The 21348-nt window shown below is 36.6% G+C and overlaps 1 protein-coding gene across 3 annotated transcripts in view; it reads right to left on the reverse strand.

The window, feature by feature from the left end:
• Positions 1-3839: 3839 nt before the first annotated feature.
• TMEM244 (transmembrane protein 244) overlaps positions 3840-21348 on the reverse strand; it is a 39798-nt gene continuing 22289 nt past the window's right edge. For all 3 annotated transcript variants that reach the window (XM_069598394.1, XM_069598396.1, XM_069598395.1), the window contains 5 exons: positions 16420-16505; positions 14497-14570; positions 11197-11322; positions 6624-6668; positions 3840-4835 (listed from right to left, as the gene is read on the reverse strand). In XM_069598394.1, coding sequence (XP_069454495.1) covers positions 4741-4835; positions 6624-6668; positions 11197-11322; positions 14497-14570; positions 16420-16505 — 426 coding nt within the window. In that variant the 3' untranslated portion in view covers positions 3840-4740. The remainder of the gene's footprint in view (positions 4836-6623; positions 6669-11196; positions 11323-14496; positions 14571-16419; positions 16506-21348) is intronic.

Here is a 21348-nt window from a genome sequence, read left to right on the forward strand (position 1 = left end):
CTGCACCCCATCCATTGGAAGGCAAAGTCTTAACCACTGGATCATCAGGGAAGTCCCAGTGATAAGAATTTTGTTTATATTACTAGTATATATTAGCTGCAGTCAGAATCTGATTTGCTGGGAACATACAGTGTTTTTAGAGGTTGTGTAGAGACAAAGTGTGGAGAAGGCAATGGCACCCCACTCCAGTACTCTCGCCTGGAAAATCCCATGGACGGAGGAGCCTGGTAGGCTACAGTCCATGGGGTCGCGAAGAGTCGGACACGACTGAGCGACTTCACTTTCACTTTTCACTTTCATGCATTGGAGAAGGAAATGGCAACCCACTGCAGTGTTCTTGCCTGGAGAATCCCAGGGATGGGGGAGTCCGGTGGGCTGCCATCTATGGGGTCGCACAGAGTCGGACATGACTGAAGCGACTTAGCAGCGGCAGCAGCAGCAGCAGCAGCAGCAGAGACAAAGTGAGGAAGGGAACAGGGACCTGGCCATCGACAGCAGCTACAGAAGGAAGCCAGGATGTCTAGTGAGGAGACAAGTGAGTGTGCTGTGGTGAGTGCAATGCAACCCTCTTCTCATCTCCTCCAAAAAGTTTGTATAAAATATGCATTACTCACAGAGCTTTAAGAGGTAAACATGTTTTTTTTCTTTTTTTTTCTGAGTCCACTCTCAACACGAGTACAATGAAGGTACAGTTTGTCCACTTATATTTAGTTTAACATTTTACTCTCTTGTTACTGGGCACCTTCTTTGTTCAGAGAGCAATCTATGCTTCTCTTTTCCTTTTGACTGGATCAGTAAAACAATCAATCCCTTCCCAGGTGTGCCAGGGGAGTTTTCCAATGTGTAACTAATTTGAAGGATTGTAGCCAACAGCTCTGAAGCAAGAAAAAAATGTATTTGCTTTCCCTCCCCATTTAATTGTACCTCTGATATGTATGACACAACCCAGACACTATTCTAGGGAACTGGTTATATAGCATTGAACAAAACCATATACCTGCCTTCAAATAGCTTAAAGTTCTCCTTTAATGCCCTACCATCTACCCAACAAAGCTGGTTAAAGATCAACAACTACTAGGTATGATACTTTACCTATGTGATACTTGAACATCCCTATTGCCTAGGAGTTGATATGCATCGTAAAATTATCACTTTATTAGATGCATGTTAATAGTGTAAAAATGACAGTTCTTAATGTGAGAGGGGTATGGTAAAATTGGTACTTATACTTTTGTTGGGGGAACACATTGGTTCAAACATTGTAAATAGCAATTTGGAAATATTTTTCAATAATTAAAAGATATTCATTGCCATATGGTCTAATAATTTCACTTCTGGTGATCCATTTTATCTGAGAATTTGAGGAGCTGTCTAATGTCTATCTACTTAACATGAGAAAAAACTATACAAAACAAGCATCAGTAAAAAGGAAATGGCTAAATAAGTTGTACTGTATTTGTATTATAGAGATATATACAGCCATTAAGAACACAGTTAAATATATTATTGTGATGATCAAATATGATACCCACTTCATGAATACGGGCTAGATTAATAAGCTGATATTTTGTGCAGCTGTCATTTAAGTTATTGGATAATATTTTCAGTTCCTTCCTGTTTGAAGTATTGAGCATATGCGGCAGGGTGAATATTTCTCACCAAGAAGAAAGTCAGATGGTAATTAACTCTGTTTTTAAAGATAATTTGGTTAGAGGTCATTTTACTAAACCATCGGGAAAATTTAGATAGAATAAAGGCAAATTGAAAAGGAAGAACTAAGGTAAGTGAGGCATAATACTTGGAAATACTTTATTGTCCTCTATTTAAAACGTGGAATACTCCCAAATTTTTACATATTTTATGAGACCTTTTCTGCAGTAGAAATCTAAATAACATATTATCTTCATATGAACCAAGTTGCATTTCCTCCTTTTCCTGACAATTTTTACTAAAAGGATCTATGTATGCTTTTGTTTTATATTATTTTACCTGGCGATTGAGGTATACAAAGTTTATAAAGCAACAACTTTAGGAAATGCATTTATTTTTTCCTTAAGATTTGCTATAAAATCCTCTGTCACAAAGTATATGTCTTCTCACTTCTATAGGGTAATCTCTGCAGCTTTAGAGGGATACCAAACAAATTTTGAATTTATCAATTCAGCTAGTAAGGTAAAAAAGTTGACCAAAACCTATAACATTTTAGATAGAAGTTTAATTTTTAGACTACAAATGTGAAAATAGTCCTCATATATATTTTAGGATCACAATCAATACAAGTAAAGATAGGTTCATTCACTTAATTCTTTTAAGTAAAATGTTATTTTAAAATGTGAGAATTAATTTATAAGATAACACTGTGGAGTATAATAACTTCAAAGCATATTTAGGAAATGGTTATACATAATACAAAAATATTATCATTCTTTAAACTATGAAAATAGTATCAACCTTGCCTGAAAAATATGCATCAAAATATAGCATAGGATCCTACCAACTTATGATTCTATATGGAATACTGGAAAAGTAAATTAAATGGGCATGACTCTTGACCTTTGAGAAAAAAGTATATATATAAAATTAAATTATATATATATATACAGGAATAAAAACCAAAGTGAATATATAGTTGATATGTCAGATGTGTAGTATTTTTAAATTAAAATATGCATCCTAATTGTATTTTAAATTTTTGTGTATTAGGTGGTGTCATCTAATAGACAATAATAATTATTTTAATGAGTAAAAGAGGAAAACCAAAAAAAGAAGAAACTTGTGATCAGGAGAAAAGAAAGAGAAAGATTAACATAATGGTAATTACCTGAGCAGATGGGTTCCTAATCCTAGAAATAAACATGCTAATTAAGCTATACTACAGAATGACAAGATTTTAAGGTCCTCTGAGTCTAGAGAGATTCTTATTCTAATTTACTAGTTTAACAATTCTCATTATATTAAAAAGTGCTTAATCGACCAAATTTTTTTTAATTATCAAATTTACTTAGGCAGCTTTAATGTTTCTGTAAATTTCTTCCAAGTGTGAGTTAATATAGGGGCAGTCTTTTTCATCAGTGTATTATGGTTTGTTCGATATTTGCATTTTTCACAAAGCAAGATTCAGTTTTATGTATCACTGACAATACAGTTTTCTTTGTGCTGTCAGTGGGGTTTTAACCAAGGAATCAAAGATCATAATGCTTACCCTTTCCTAGCTACCGTATCCTTCCTTCCTTTAAAGATGAAATTTACAGCCCCTTGACTGATTTAAATGAGTTACAGATTTTGATACTTCTATAACCAAACATTTTGAAGGAAATTAACAGGAAGAATGGGAATAATGGACAGAAAACAAAAATTTGTGTGAGTCAGTAGATATGAGACAGAAGAAAGGGAGACAGTATCATTATTTTCATACTTACATGGGCACAAGAAGCTTAAATTATTTAACAAATAACTGATTAACACAAAGTAGTTTTTGGAAGGTTATCTGGAATATATACAATTAGCATGACGTTTCTTAGAGGTTGAATGCATGTCTTTAAGGAAGAAATAGACTTTTAGGATAAAAAGATCCATTTTGGAAACAATTCTAGAGATAGCTTCTAATTGTTTCCCAAGATGTTTTTGTGGGAGTGTGTGTGTTGGGGGTGGGGGTTGGGGGACAAGGAGAATTGTCACTTTCCTATCATTTTTCCTATGCTTACATTTTAATTGTAACCATGTTGTACATTTCTTTTGTATATGCACATCTTTAGTTGTACTAAAAAGTAGGAAATATTTGACATATAAATATGTCTTAAACATATAAATTTTAGATAGATAAATTTAACTCAGCTCAGTTTTAATACAATTCAACAAGCATTTATTGAATAACCATGATATAAAAACCATAGGATGACAGTTCAGAGCTAGACAACCTTAAAAAATACATCGTTCAAACTGCTGAGACCTTACTTCTTAAAGTGTGGTCCGTGGACCGGCAGCACAGGCATTTCCCAATAATTGTTAGGAATACAGAATTTCATGCTCCATTCCAGCCCTTCTAAACCAAAATCCACACTGTAACAAGATCTCCAGGTGATTCAAATACACGTCAAATTTTGAGAAGTATTATATTAAAACACCATAATCTAAAGAAAGATGTAGGCACTAACACTTTTTAGAAGGTAATATTTTCATAAGAAGTGCTCTAACAGATACTGTGGGACAATAATAAAAATCTAATTCTGGTTACAGGGATTTGCAGCAATTTCAAATCTGCCTTTTTCTATGTTATAGTTTCCACATGACATATCAGCATTTTCTAAACTGTGCCTCTGGTCAAATATGTTTGAGAAACAACACAGGAGGTTATCAACTACTACTTAGTGATGCTGTGTTCACAATAGCATGTTAAAGATTCTAAGAAGTCCAAAATAAATAAGTCTGTTTTACTAAAATACTTAAACATGCAACTTTTCTTTACAAGGCATTATTAACATTGTTTGGAACTAGGGTTCTATGGAATATACTTTGGGAAACACTGTATTTATGACTTTGGATATTTTGCTCATGAATTCTTTACTAGGATTCGTTTGCTCTCCATTAATTTCTCTTGTTTCTTTTTACAGTTAAAAAGCATTTAGTCTTATTACAGTTAAAACGTATCTAGAATAAATTCAACCTCGAATATAGGTATGAAGAAAAAATACAATCTAGCTTGGATACCATATATGTAATAACATAGAATTGGCTGTTCTGTTAGAAATCATCCAGATCTGGATAGATAAAATTATCTTTGAACAAACAGTATGCTAAAGTCTGGCCTCCACATATCATTGAAATTAAGCCGAATCCTGCAAGTAATGAAAGGGAAGTTTTGGTTAACTACTAATAATGAATAATTCATTGGTGAGATTATGAATAAGAACAATCATCATGACTAAAATAATGTTCCTGAAACTGTCACAGCATTTGCAATAGATGAGTTTATAGATTCAGCTAAAAGAGAGTAGGTATGTATTCTGTGCTGGTAAATTATTGAAATTCAAAACTTCCTTCAGGGAATAGGTGCATGGTTCTGTCAAATTAATGGTAAGGAGCTCTTAAAACTCAGAAATTCAAAGGCAACAGAGTCAAAGCACATGCCAAGGAATTTACAGTTCTCAATTCTTTTAGCTCATGTGACCTGCAATTTGTTTGTGTTGTTGCTATTTTAAAATATTCTTTATAAGGTATTTTCCCCCTCTAATTGTAAAAGAAAAAAGTGCTTACTAATGTGGAAACTATTTTTGAGTATAGAAAAGAGTTTGAACACAAGAATTCCACCTACCTGAGCTATTTGGTTTTATGAAAATGCCTTTAGCTCTGATTTCATTGGCCTAATGATTCTTGTTTGTTTTAAAATATTAATCTAGCCTTACAGGGCTCCCATAAATCTGTTGTTCCTTGCAAGGCAGTAACTCCGTAACTCCCATGAAAAGTAAAAGTCACTGAGGTAAGTGCCCTTTGTGAATCAGAGGCCTGGAAGGACCACACAACTTCCCCGCACAAAGACGCACATCCAGTGTGAGACCACAAGATAGAATTTCCAAGATGTTTAGCCACTATTCTCTTACTTTTAAATTGTTAATGCAAATAAAAACCAAAGAAGGCTACCTTGGACATCACTGGGCAAGTGTCCTCTGAGGAATCCAAACTTGATTATTGAAACTGAAATTGTTATCTAATTATTTTAGCAAATTCTATAAGTTCTTTCATTATGCCAAAAGTTGACTTTCCTTGTCATCAGGGTTGCATTTGATATGTGACTAAGCTGGCTAGGCCTCAATAAATTTTGTAGTACTGTAAATAAAATCCCCAGAGAGAAGTTCTTATTTTCCATAGAGACAAGATGATTTCCACTTGGGCTCATTAAAGTATTTCTTTCGGTATCATATTTTCTGATTTATTAAAAATTGACATCTTGGGAAGGTTTATGCAAAATAAAAAGTCTACTTTCTACAAGTGTTTCTGTATGCACTAAACAATATTGGAGAATTATGGATATGCAAGGTAAGGAAAGAATTAAACTTGAGAGAAGGGGGTTAGTAAATAATATAAATAATACTGGTACTAAAAGTAGATAACTTTAGGAGAAAGAATGTGGTAAAGTGCTGCATTCCCATTTCTCATTGATAAACGTGACAATAATTAGATAACAACTATTGCCAAGCTTACTGAAAAGAGAAAATCTAAAAATATTTTGAGGCCAGTGTCTGGCTTAATCTAAAGAAAAAGCTTTAGAGAAGTCTATTTTCACTTGGCTAATTTTCTTACTACGTATGTGACTGATGAATTCAGTTGTTCAGTTGGTGGATTAAAAAAAATGAGATAAAATAGTTTTCCTTCTTCTGTACTACTATAAAGACTATATTGTCATTCATGGAGAAAGATAACTAAAAGAATATGTCACAAATATATATCCAATGTTTTATCCTAGAATGATAAAACCATTGAGTAATCTGGTCCAATTATCTGACCCCCCCAAATTATTTTATGCCACTACTTTTTCATGAATATATATTTCTATTAAATAAGTACCATATATATATATCATATATATGTATATAATATATATCTATATCTAATCTCTCTATATATACCTAAGGCAGCCCACCAGTGTGACGTCAAGGGGAATTCCAGCATAACTGCAATAGAAAAGAAAAAGGCCTTGTTCATTTTTGAAATACACATTATTGTTTTACTCATGAAGAAATACTTGTTTGGTCAAATCATATCTTCATAACAAAGAGAAATCTTGTCTATATTCATGAAATCAAGTAGTGCCAAAGTGGTACTTAAGCCATTGTCTAAAAAGGTCATTTGTTAAGTCAAGTATTTGAAACTCCTCTCCTAGGAATGATGTCATGATCTGTCAGATTCTCAGGTCAAATTCACGCAGTCGACTTGAAGTCATATGCAGCAGAAATGATCCTAAAACTGTTCTGAATCCTCAGTGCCTGGCTCTCTGGAGTTCTGGGTGACTTTCCTCTGAAAGATCTATTGAGCAATATTTTTAAAGTGTTTTCTATGTGCCATAGGTTGGATGATTAACTTGTAACTTTTCTGGATCCAGAAAACCTATTGTCTGAAGGCTGAGACCCTGAAGACTGAGCCAGCATATGCTCCAAAATCCTTCTTAAAATATCCTATGACTGTCTTCCAGGAAAACTTAAGCCCCAAAGTAACATAGAGAATTTGAGATGGGCTTCACTGGTCCTCCAGTTACTAAAAGAGTTTGTATCTGAGGAAACTGATCCTAGAAGATTGATGAACTGGCATTTTCTAATAGCACTGAGGCTGAGACATAGCAATTCATTTTGAAATTGTGTGTTCTTAAGTCAGAGACTGATTATACCCATCAGTAGATCAGAGCACTGAAAATATGAGTGATGTTTAAGTAGTTACAGAGTAGTTAAACAGAAATCTCCTGCAGCAAGAGGACAGCCCATGGATTCCAGAGAAAACAAGAGTTGACTCCTAAGTCCTACTGGGGCCTGTGGGAATTCCAGTGCTCTCTTCTTTCAGTATGAAGGCCTGTTGAATCAGGAGCATGCAGTCAAGCATCCTTCAGTGAACCTTAGGCAATAGTTTGAGGGATTTCAGTGAGGATAACTTCACATCAAAACTGGTTATTCTCATGTAATTAGAGTTGGGAATCAATTATGTGGCTCAGTGGTAAATAATCCACCTTCAATGAAAGATGCGTGGGTTTGATCCATGGGCCAGGAAGATAACTTGGAGAAGGAAATGGCAACCTACTCCAGTATTCTTGCCTGGGAAATTCCATGGACAGAAGAGCCTGGTGGACTACAGTTGATGGGATCACAAAGATTCAGTCATGACTGAGCAACTAAACATAAGTAGTTAATAAATAATAATAACATTGAATTATAACTTGTGGTTGATTACCACTCATGCTTTTACTACTGTGTTTCTCTCTAATAATGGAAGGCAGTAAGAAATAAAAAGTTACAAGGGAAGAGTAAACCTTGAATAAATGGATGAAGGAATGGATAAAATTACCTTTACTCAGTAATTATAGGCCAAACGCCATGCCAGACAACCTCTCTCACACAAGCTTCACAAGATACCACCCATTTTGTAGATGAGGCAATTATGTCTAACACTATAAATGATGTTATATCTTGCCTTAGACAAACATCTGACAGAAAGTTAGGACTGGAATTTGAATCTGTTGTATTCAAACTCCAAAGCTCACAAGTAAAAATAAAAACCCTTTAGTCTTAGAACCTGGTGGTGGTAGTGGTTTAGTAGCTAAGTTGTGTTTGACTCTTGAGACCCCATGGGCTGTAGCTCACCAGGCTCCTATCCCCTTGGGATTTTCCAGGCAAGAATACTGGAGCAGGTTGCCATTTCCTCCTCCAGGAGATTTTCCCTACCTAGGGACTGAGCCTGTGTCTCCTGCATTGGCAAGCAGATTCTTTACCATTGAGCCACAAGGGAAGTCATATTTTTGTTAAAATAATTATTAGGAAGTTTGCAAGCCTGGAGGTACAGATTTCCTCAGGCCCTAGCTCCCAGTCTTTGGCCAATATCTGCTTCAAGAAAGGATTTGGAGGGAAAGAATTCTAACAGTGTCAAACCCTTTACAACTGATAACAAGTTGAATGGGAATAACTGATAAAAAGTTGAATGAGAGAGAATAGAAAACTGCTACATTTCAATACCCTCTTCCAACAATATAAGAGAAGACTCTACACATGGACATCACCAGATGGTCAATACTGAAATCAGATTGATTATATTATTTGAAGCCAAAAATGGAGAAGCTCTGTACAGTCAACAAAAATAAGACCGGGAGTTGACTGTGGCTCAGATCATGAACTCCTTATTGCCTAATTCAAACTTAAATGAAGAAAGTAGGAAAAACCACTAGACCATTCAGATAGGACCTAAATAAAATCCCTTATGATTATATAGTGGAAGTAGATTTAAGGGACTAGATCTGATAGACAGAGTGCCTGATGAACTATGGATGAAGGTTTGTGACATTGCACAGGAGACAGGGGTCAAGACCATCCCCATGGAAAAGAAATGTAAAAAAGCAAAATGGCTGTCTGGGGAGGCCTTACAAATAGCTGTGAAAGGAAGAGAAGTGAAAAGCAAAGGAGAAAAGGAAAGATATAAGCATCTGAATGCAGAGTTCCAAAGAATAGCAAGGAGAGATAAGAAAGCCTTCCTCAGAGATCAATGCAAAGAAATAGAGGAAAACAACAGAATGGGAAAGACTAGAGATCTCTTCAAGAAAATTAGAGATACCAAGGGAACATTTCAGGCAAAGATGGGCTCCATAAAGGACAGAAATGGTACGAACCTAACAGAAGCAGAAGATATTAAGAAGAGGTGGCAAGAATACACAGAAGAACTGTACAAAAAAGATCTTCACGACCCAGATGATCACGATGGTGTGATCACTCACCTAGAGCCAGACATCCTGGAATATGAAGTCAAGTGGGCCTTAGAAGCATCACTATGAACAAAGCTAGTGGAGGTGATGGAATTCCAGTTGACTATTTCAAATCCTGAAAGATGATGCTGTGAAAGTGCAGCACTCAATATGCCAGCAAATTTGGAAAACTCAGCAGTGGCCACAGGACTGGAAAAGGTCCGTTTTCATTCCAATTCCAAAGAAAGGCAATGCCAAAGAATGCTCAAACTACCACACAATTGCACTCATCTCACACGCTAGTAAAGTAATGCTCAAAATTCTCCAAGCCAGGCTTCAGCAATACGTGAACCATGAACTTCCAGATGTTCAAGCTGGTTTTAGAAAAGGCAGAGGATCCAGAGATCAAATTGCCAACATCCGCTGGATCATGGAAAAAGCAAGAAAGTTCCAGAAAAACATCTGCTTCTGCTTTATTGACTATGCCAAAGCCTTGACTGTGTGGATCACAATCAACTGTGGAAAATTCTGAAAGAGATGGGAATACCAGACCACCTGACCTGCCTCTTGAGAAACCTATATGCAGGTCAGGAAGCAACAGTCAGAACTGGACATGGAACAACAGACTGGTTCCAAATAGGAAAAGGAGTACGTCAAGGCTGCATATTGTCACCCTGCTAATTTAACTTATATGCAGAGTACATCATGAGACACGCTGGGCTGGAAGAAGCACAGCTGGAATCAAGATTGCCAGGGGAAATATCAATAATCTCAGATATGCAGATGACACCACCCTTATGGCAGAAAGTGAAGAGGAACTAAAAAGCCTCTTGATGAAAGTGAAAGAGGAGAGAGAAAGTTGGCTTAAAGCTCAACATTCAGAAAATGAAGATCATGGCATCTGGTCCCATCACTTCATGGCAGATAGATGGGGAAGCAGTGGAAACAGTGTCAGACTTTATTTTGGGGGGCTCCAAAATCACTGCAGAAGTTGCTTGCAGCCATGAAATTAAAAGACGCTTACTCCTTAGAAGGAAAGTTATGACCAACCTAGATAGCATATTCAAAAGCAGAGATATTACTTTGCCAACAAAGGTCCGTCTAGTCAAGGCTATGGTTTTTCCAGTGGTCATGTATGGATGTGAGAGTTGGACTGTGAAGAAAGCTGAGCACCGAAGAACTGATGCTTTTGAGAGTTCCTTGGACTGCAAGGAACTCCAACCAGTCCATCCTCAAGGAGATCAGTCCTGGGTGTTCTTTGGAAGGACTGATGCTAAAGCTGAAACTCCAGTACTTTGGCCACCTGATGGGAAGAGCTGACTCATTGGAAAAGACCCTGATGCTGGGAGGGATTGGGGGCAGGAGAAGGGGATGACAGAGGATGAGATGGCTGGATGGCATCACCGATTTGATGAACATGAGTTTGAGTGAACTTCGGGAGTTGGTGACGGACAGGGAGTCGTGGCGTGCTGCGATTCACGGGGTCGCGAGGAGTCAGATACAACTGAGCGACTGAACTGAACTGAACAGTTCAATATAGTTTTGAATTGGACAATGTAGCTAATCAAAACCTCTCTGAGGAAATGGTAGAGGAACCTGATAGGGGAGAAAGTGTGAGGGAGGTGATGAAGAACTTTCATCATCAGTTTTTATTATTTCTCCACCAGAGGACACTATGAATACAACAAAGTTTTACTCTTATATGTCGATTTAGGTACAATATCCAGATTGAATGCATTTTGTTTCCTTTATTTTAGTTTGCTTACCAGTTGAAGTGATGGCAACATGAAGAATAGTTACTGAAATACCATAATCCCAAACCCACTCTTCCACTACCAGAACGAAAAGTAATCCACAAACAAAGTAGGTGACCTCTGTTGAGACTAAAAGAACTGCAAATAAAAGGAAGAATAGAATTATTGGGAATTAGAGCAATTAATAATTCTAAAACATAGTTAGTAACAGGACCACCACAACTTATTCTGCAAAAAAATTTTTGTAAGAAACTTCTAACGTTCCATCTCTTAACATTCCTCAAATTTGAATAAGAACTTTAAAAATATTCCATTTCTTAATAACTGTTGGACTTATAGAGAAATAACAGTACATAATTTCTGTTTATATTCTTTATATTTAGCGTTTTAGAAGGTAAAATACAATAAAGAAAATTTACAATGTAACTGATCTGTAACTAGATTTCAAATCTCATTTGAAGATATATTAAAACTAATGAAAAATTCAGCTCTGGATTTTCAGAAAAAAATGTTAATAGTTTATTGAACAATAATGTTTCTTTAGTACCAGTTATTGCCTAACTTGGAAATGAGTTCCTTTGTGTCTTTGTAATAAAAGAGTATGTTCAGATAGTCATCTGGGAAACATAATGGATAACCATGGATGAAAGAACGTCTCATAAATGACTTGTGTGGATGGAGGTACTTTTCTAAATCCAGAATGCTTTTTCAGAGTGCTTTCCCTGAACATATATAAAGAGCTAGTTATTCCTAGGTCAGTACCATAAATCTCTAAAAGCCTTGAACATGTGAAGAGTCAACCTTTGCCTTTTTCCTTGATATAGATCTTAAGATTGTGGTGGTTCCAAAGATGAGATTCATCAAACTCTAAAATGAAAATACATTGACATACCACCAGGGTTCCTTCATAATGATATCAATTTCCATAAAAGTTACCTTTCTTTTAAAACACAGAAAATGATAGGTATGCTCATATAAATAATTAACGAATTGATCAGTCCAGGCAGGCATTTTTACTTTTTTTTTTTTTTTTGCTTTCAAAGCTAAAATTAAAATAGTCACATGATCTGTTATTGTGCAGAAGTAATTTATTAACAGACATGCCAGCCATTGCCTAGTGGGTCAGCAAGACATGAAATAAGTAAGCAAGTCTCAGGTGCTAGCCTCTTAAAAGACCTCACACTTATTCCTCTTCAATTCTACTTCATTCAACTCAACAGATTTCTAAAATCGAATGGAGAACTCCTACCAGCTCCTTTTCTATTGTATGGAATTACAATTATAGCATGTCCTGATCTCTAGGACTCAAGGCTGTGGAAGGAGCTATACAGTGGTATTGTAGTGCTGTTAGCTCTTCCCATCACATCTCCATTTCTGCCTTCACCAGTGGCTCACGGAGCCTCCATGTTACCATAAGGAAATAGAGATGCCTGTTTTATCAGTATTTACAGACTTTACAAGTTAACTTGCAGCTGCTTAGAGACAGTGATTTCAGTCTTGTACAAACTGTATTTACATATATTGATAGAGGAGGATCATGCTTTGTCTATGATATGAGACTGCATGATTTAAAGGAAGTCATACAAAATTTGAAGTCAGGATACCAGTGTTCTAGTCTCACCTTAGAGCTTAAGAGTGCTATGACCTTGAGTAGGAATATAACCTCTAGGTCAGTCTAATTATTCCTTGATAAATTGGGAAATGGATTACTATCATATCTATCTCAAAAACTGTTGAGAGGATTTTATTTTAAAATGAAAACAGTTTATAATCCAATCTCTATGATGCAAGGGAAAGCAAATGTCTCAATAGGACTGACACTTTTCAGTGTCCTTGCTAAGCCTGATCTCCTAGGTAACAAAACTGTTGAAACAGACAAGAGCCTGACCCTCAATACATGCTCAAGGCTCTGAGATTACTCTTACATTTTATCTCTGAGATTAAACAAGTCTGGATGCTCAAAGCAATAACTTTCAAGAGTTATGACACTTATCTCTCCAAGCCCCAAACTAAAGATCTAATAGGCTAAGGGTTTATTGATATCTTTGTACAAATGTTAGTTGTTTTTTGAGAGAACGACGTTGACTGTGCACGGCATTCTAAGGATTTTCACTAATCTCTGCTAGGTCAAAACACAGCTTTCTCCAATAAGCCTGTGTCATTGTCCTATCTATCACTAACTGTCTCGAATGCAAGAATTAAATAACAGTTGGATTTTAAATCTCTTTCTCTACCCCAAACACACAACCCATATGTAACTCTTTCTTGTGACTATTTCTTTATCATTTGTGGATCCGCTTGGAAGAAAAAGTTAATTCAATCTTCAACAGGGAAATGTGTGAAGCAGAAGTTAAGATAAAATGTTAGAATGCGTATCTCATTAGAATGAAAGTTTCTTGTCCTGAGATATCTTTGTCTATCCCAAATTGAATCAATAATGGCATGAAAAAAGCTTACCCATTTGAAGAGGCTGTTCTGAAACTTTTAGTTTAAATTCACTAGTTCTAGCTGACCAAGTTTCCTATACAAGTCACATTTGGCTTCAGGCAATTTTTGTATATTTGCATATTTGTTCCAAAAAAAGATGTCCAGTGGTTTTCTAAAGAACTGCACTGTTTGAAGAATCCACAATTCATTTTTTTTTAAATGTGGGAAGAAATTTAACAGAATGTTAAGAATAATTATTTCAACAAAAATAGTAAGTTTAAAAGAGATAAAAAGTTTTTCCTACTATATTCTGTCTTATCATTTTTCTTTTGCAACAAGTTTTACACTATTTTTAGGAAGGAAAAAAATCAAACTAAGCAGAAATGTACAAAGCAGAAAATGAAAGTCCTCTGTCATTCCAGCTGGGAGATAACAGTTTGTTGCATAATTCTCCAGATTTCTTACCACTGACATGATGTATTTTACTCTATTCTAAAAAAATGAATAATTATACTATAAAACTCTTTTGTAGTCTTTATTTTCCATTTCATATGTCACAAATATCTTTCTACATCATTCCATTAAGCCATTTTTCTGCCTTTCCTTTGAAAAATATTTAATGCACAAAATTTTATCCATAATATCACTAAAATAAAAATTCACTTAGGAAAACTATCCTCTTATTTCATCCTATTCAATCTTTTAGCAATAGTCATTTAAAAAAAATTGATGGCACTTTTCCACATTTTTGGAGTCAGATATAGGATACAGATGGCTGAGAAGAAGGCTTGATATTTTTAAAATTTTTCTAAAACAAAAACTATTTTGATTTTTGGAGGCATTTATTTCACTAATTAACAAAGATTGGAAACTAAAACCAGTTACCTTTATAATTTGTGTTGAGCCATGAAGGATTTGTTTTGAAATCAAATGGTGCCAGGACATCCAACTCATACACCCTGAGGATGTTACAAATGAAAATAGTTTACTCTGGAGGAGGTAGTTCATAAGGTTGCACATTAACATTTTGCACCTCAAGTGTTCTCATACAAGGACAAGCCAGCTTTAATCACTTTGTGGCACATTTAAAAACTGGCTGACTTAAATGGAAGCCAAATATCTTCCTTATCCACACTGTCTTCTTTGTCCAATGAAGTCTGTTCTGCAAGTGGACTTCATTGTATTTGAGGTCTCAGCTCTAGTCTTGGAGGTCCCTTCCATCAGATGTGGGTACAAAACCTCATACTGTGATGAGGGCATATACTGGGAAGCAACGGAGCCCAGCTCTAATTCTGATGATTCTGTTAACTGTGAACTTGGGCAGTTGCTTAACCTCTCTGAGCTTTCATTTCTTACCTGTACATTGAAGCAATTAATCTCTGAGGTCCCTTCCTATTCTAAAATCTGAGTCTACAGTCACATTAGACATAAGATGAGTCTACATTTTCATAGTAGACATAGAAGACAAAGTTACAGTTACCAAAGGGGAAAGGCTTGAAGAGGGATAAATTACAAGCTTGAGATTAACAGATGCATGCTACTACATATAAAATAAACAACAAGGACCTACTGTATAGCACAGGGAACTATATTCAATATCTTGTAATTATCTATATGGGACAAAAATCTGAATCACTTTGTTATATACCAGAAACTAACACACCATTGTAAACCAACTATATATCAATACAAAAGTAAAATGATTTAAAATGGAAAAAAAAAGAAAATTAAGTCTGACTATAAACTTTGCATCTCCTACCATGCCTGTTTGTAGTTGTGTGCAACTGATCAATCAGTTATCTGCCTCCTGGGGCTTTAAGTTACTTCAAATTCCTCACCTCTGATTAACATTAACTACAAACCCGTGGAATCCCATGCTCAGAGAACTCTGGCTATTCTAAGACCTTCACTGCTCTAGGCACTGTCTCACCACCTCCAGTCCCAGGCAATAGCTGAAAATATGTGTGAACATACCAGACTCCTCCTCAGGAGGCCTGCCTGCAAGCAAGCTTTATAGCATCATTCCCACTGCAAAAGTCAATATAATCATTTCTGGGCATTGATTTGCACACTGAAATTGAAAAGTCCCAATTCCCTGCTTACATAATAAAATTCAGTTGTACAAACAATCAATTTCTAGGAAATTCTTTGTAGCTATACATAATGTATTTCAAGGAAATCAATATATTGGCAAGGAAATCTGTAAAGATAAAATCCAACCCTAACAAGACAAAGAAAAATTACCTTAAAAAAAAAGCCTCACACTTAAAAATATCTTTAAAAATACATGTATTACTTGGTCCTCATGATAACTCTTTTGATTATTACCTTCACTTGACAAACGGAGATAATTGAAGTAAGAGAAGCTCTCTGGCTTAGTCAGGATGATTCAGGAAGTTAGTAAGAACCTGGGCTGGAATGCAGATCTCCTGACTCTCTTCTAAAGCTATTTCCAGTATGTACAGAAAACATTTAAATTGGATGTAGATTATATCTAAATTCCCTTCTAGTTCAACTGCCCTCTGATCTCTGATGCAACACCAGCCCAGGGAGTAATAACTTCACTTTCTTTCTGTGATCATCCTCATAAGAGGAACAAGCCTACCTGGTTCTATTCATTTCATGATTGCTACTTGTATCATTTTCAAAGATGACACATTTGCTTAGTTTCACTTAAAAAAAAATGAAGAAAATATACCGTGGGAAAAAATCTGCACCCTTTATTGAATACACGTTGAGTATTCTATGTGAACTTCTTTTGTGTTGGATCTGAACTTTTGAATTGTTTGAAGGTGATGTTGTACTTACTTGAGCATCACACAGCACATGCCCAGAACCACGTAGTACACAGTGTAGAAAAGGATGACACATATGAGAAGGTTCTGCCAAACAACCTGCAGAGAACACAGGGGTGAGCTCCAAGAGCCTGGGCTTTTTCACATGGTTGTTGGTGAGGAATCTGACAAACAGAAGACAATGAATGACTGCTGGGTCACGTTGGCTAGTCTTGTTTTGCCTGGAGACCTATGGGGTGGGAAGGACTTCAAAGCACACAATAAAAGTGTTGCCGACTAGAGAAGCTGACATAGTACATGTCTGCAGCAAGGATTAATGCAGTACATAAATCCACACTACCTATCCATCATCTACCACAACAATATTTATGTTTTTATGTAATTACATAAATTTTACAAAATTTATGTTTTACTATAATGTGTCAATATTTCTGTTTTTACCGGATGAAATGATTCTAAATCTCAGCTGCCATGATAGAAAAATATGAGAAAGGCTAAGAAATTTTGAAAAGTATAAACAAAAAAATTATACAACAATAGTTAAATTCCTGTGCTAGAATTTACAGAGCAATTGGCTAAAACACAATAGATGGTCCTGAGAAGGATTTTACCACCTGTGAGACTTAAGAAGGAAGAACTGCAGATGAATGAGGAACAGATGGATTATTCAACAAATAGTGTTGTGAAAACAGTCTAACTTCTAGAGTTTAAAAAAAATCTCATTAGATTGCAGTCTTGTATGAAACACCAAAATAAACTTCAGATGGATTTAAGGTTTAAATGTTAAGAACTAGAACAAGAGAAAACATTTGCAACATATATCACAGGCAAAGGATTGATATCTGCAATATTTAAACACATTTGAATATAAAAGAGACAGACAAACCAATGAAAAAAGCACAAGGTATATAAATAGGCAGCTCATATGAATAAACATTTGAAAAGCCAATGAGCAATTGAAAATGTTTAGAAGACTTCATTATTGATCTTTTAAAATATGTTCTTGTGAATATAGTAAAAGTGTTAGCATTTCATATGGGATTTTTTTGTTTGTTCTTTTCCTTTGGAATCTTTTTTTTTTTAATTATTTTTAAAATTTGTTTATTTGGTTGGTTCGAGTCTTAGTTGCAGCACACAGGATCTTCCTTTGTGGCACACAGACTCTAGTTGTGACATGGGTTTAGTTGTTCCACAGCATGTGGGATCTTAGTTCCCCAGCCAGGGATCGAACCTGTGAGCCTCTGCATTGCAAGGCAGATTCTTAACCCCTGGACCACCAGAGAAGTCCCCCTTTGGAATCTTTTAAGAAGTCATTTTATTTACTCAACACTTTAAGGGGATGGCTCTTTTCTCTGAATAACCGATCCACCAACTTGACCGAGTCTTTTAATTGACTGGGTACAGAAGGAACCCTCCTTCTGTAGAGGCAAGAAGAGAAGACAGCAGCACAGAGCCCATCACAACCAACTGGCTAAATGGATTAAATTTATAGATTTACTAACAACTCACTTCTTTCAACTACTAAAACTAGGTGACCTCTTGGGCCTAAGAGGGCCATATGAAACCCAGGGTTCATATGAGACTCCAGGGTTTTGAGACCTTCAGAACCCTACCTCTCTCTCCGCACCACCCCTCCCCCCCATGTCATTCTTGGCCTCTCATACCCTTTGTCTGTAGACTTCCCTTTGCTCATCAAATCCCTTCTCTTTCTGCCCATTGTTCTCAACATCCCTTTGCTCTTCAATATTTCCCATTCATTGTCTCCTGTTCTTTCTTCCTTCATGACCCTTCTTTTGTGTGTATTCATTCCCTAAGTCAGGTCTGACACTTTGTGACTGCATGGACTGCAGCAGGCCAGGCTTACCTGTCCTTCACTTTCTCCTTGAGTTTGCTCAAACTCATGTCCATTGAGTCAGTGATGCCATCCAACCATCTCATCCTCTGTTGCCCCCTTCTCTTCCTGCCCTCAATCTTTCCCAGCATCAGGCTCTTTTCTAATGAGTGAGCTTTTTGTATCAGGCGGCTAAAGTATTGGAGCTTCAGGATCAGTCCTTCCAGCGAATATTCAGGGTTGATTTCCTTTAGGATTGACTGGCTTGATCTTCTTACAGACCAAGGAACTCTCAAGAGTATTCTTGAGCACCACTGTTCAAAAGCATCAGTTCTTTGGTGCTCAGCCTTCTTTATGGTCTAACTCTCACATTGGTACATGATTAATGGAAAAACCATATCTCTGACTATATGGACCCTTGTTGGCAAAGTGATGGATGTCTCTACTTTGTTTCATTTGTAGAGAAGATGACTTAGAGGTCAAGAGAAAATATGAAAGCTTCACCTGAGTTGAAGGTCCAGATACTGTTCCCACATTTAAGTTGGATCAATTCCTGCCCAGTTGTTGTGATGAGGATCTGCTGATGGAATATGAGTATTATGATAGGGAGCAACTTTGGGGCTTCTGCAGTCTTACAGTTTTCTGAAAGGTCATATATCTTTGGATTTGCTTTACTCTTTATTCTGTACATTAATATAAATTTGCTTTTCTTTTAATTTGGGCATTAATAACCTCTAGTTGAAATATTTCTAGATGATTGTTTACTCAATTTCCATCCAAAAAAGATAAATAATATGTAGTCTCTATACTAATATGTAGTCAAACATGAAACTTTTCTTATTTCTATGTTAAGACTGAAATTTAAGTAACATTTTAATTTTCAAATATTCATTTTGCTATAGAATTTTGCTTTCATAATCCAAGCAGAGGATTGTGCTTCACACTTTGAAAACCCACAAATGCTAAAAATGTGTAAGATATCTGGAACTACTTTTTAATGAAATCATAATTTGTGAGAGAACACATTTACTGACAAATTTATAACATATAGGTATACCTACTTTCCCCAACAAATTTATAAAACACTGCTTATCAATAGAATGGTATAATACATATTTTAAAACTGTTTTGTATGGAATATATTGAAAAACAAGGCACTCTTTTTGTAAATAACTATTTTTCCTGCCTGCATAATAAATCTAGATTTTCTAATCATAATTTTCCTATAAGCAAATTCAGTTGCCTCTAGTAATTTCTGCCTATAATCTTTTCTCTATACAGCCTACAAAAGTAACTTTCTAAAAGGCAATCAGACCATGACATTCCCCTACTGGCTATCCTTCAATGGCCCCACACTGTCATCAGGATTCATTCATCCATTTTTTTCATTTGACAAATAGTCACTGGGCTGGGTGGCATTGCAAGATGAATTGGATGTGGTCCCAGGCATAAATACCCAGTGTAGCAGTGTTCATCAAATGTATGAATATCAGAACTCACATTGAGGCCCTGTTAAAACAGATTTCTGGGCCCTAGCCCCAGACTTTTTTATTCAGTAGTTCTAGGGTGGAATTTGCATTTCTAACAAGTTTCCAGGGGATGCTAGCACTGCTGCTTCTAAGACCAAGATTTGAAGACTACTGATCTAGAGGCAAGACTGGTGGATGGCTATAGTACAGACAGAAAAGCTGGGATTGAGGAGTGTACACAGTGCTATGGGGCTTCCCTGGTGGCTCAGCAGTAAAGAAACCAGCTGAATGCCAGAAATCTGAGTTTAATCCCAGGGTCAGGAGGATCCCCTGTAGGGGGGCATGGCAACTCATTCCAGAATTCTTGCCTAGAGAATCCCATGGACAGAAGCGGCTGACAGGCTACAGTCCAAAGTGTTGCAAAGAGTCCGACACCTCTGAAGCAACTTAGCACGCATACACACACAGAGTGCTATCGAATCCGAGCGAGAGACAGGGGTTTGTGGAGGGTGGGGTGACAAGGAATATTTTTCCAGGGGGAAACATTCAACACTAACATTCATTGTAGATTAACTGTGTACTACCCTCATAGCTCAGTTGGTGAAAAATCTGCCTGCAATGCAGGAGATTCTAGTTCGATTCCTGGGTCAGGAAGATCCCCTGGAGAAGGGATAGGCTGCTCACTCCAGTATTCTCGGGTTTCCCCTGTGACTCAGCTGGTAAAGAATCCGCCTGCCTGCAATGCGGGAGACCTGGGTTCAATCCCTGGTTTGGGAAGATCCCTTGGAAAAGGGAAAGGCTACCCACTCTAGTATTCTTGCCTGGAGAATCCCGCAGACAGAGGTGGTCTACAGTCCATTATGTTGCAAAGAGCTGGACATGACAGAAGCAACTGAGCAGCACACATGCATCATCTCATGCTTGCATCATCTCACGTAATCCTCATAAAAATTCTGAAAGATAAGTCTATTCATGTAGTCCAAGTCTATTATTATTATTATTTTAGAGAGAACAATGAGGCTCAAAGAGGTCTAGTTAGTTTTTCAAAGCTTCTCAGTAAATTGCAGAGCTGCGATTCAAATTCTGCTAACTCTTAACCATTATGCTGGGGTGGAGGTCAGGGTTCTGCTCAAGGCAAAAGAAGTACCTGCAAAGATGTGCTGGGTGGTGGGGGGCAGAGGTGGTAAGAGAGTTTCAAGAGGATGGGGAACACATGTACACCCATGGCTGATTCATGTCAATGTATGGCAAAAACCACTACAATATTGTAAAGTAATTAGCCTCCAATTAAAATAAATAAATTCTTAAAAAAAAGATCATGAAGGGAACTTTATGCTTTGATAAAATTTCCAATGTCTCTGAAGGGAAGATTGTGAAAGATTTAAGAATAGTAGACTGGAAATTGAAACTCACTCCAGCATTCTTGTCTGGGAAATCCCATGGACAGAGGTGCCTGGTGGGCTACACAGTCCAGGCGGTCACAAAGAGTCAGACATGACTTAGCAACTGAGCACAGTGTCGACTGGAGAGGGGCTATTAAGTAAGGAAAGCATTGAAAGAAATCCTAACTTTGTGACATGATAGAGGTGTTAGCTAATGTGCTAGTGGTAATCATACTGCAGTATATCAATATATCAAATCA

This window comes from Ovis canadensis, chromosome 8 (assembly GCF_042477335.2).
Source record: "Ovis canadensis isolate MfBH-ARS-UI-01 breed Bighorn chromosome 8, ARS-UI_OviCan_v2, whole genome shotgun sequence".
Lineage (NCBI taxonomy): Eukaryota > Metazoa > Chordata > Mammalia > Artiodactyla > Bovidae > Ovis > Ovis canadensis.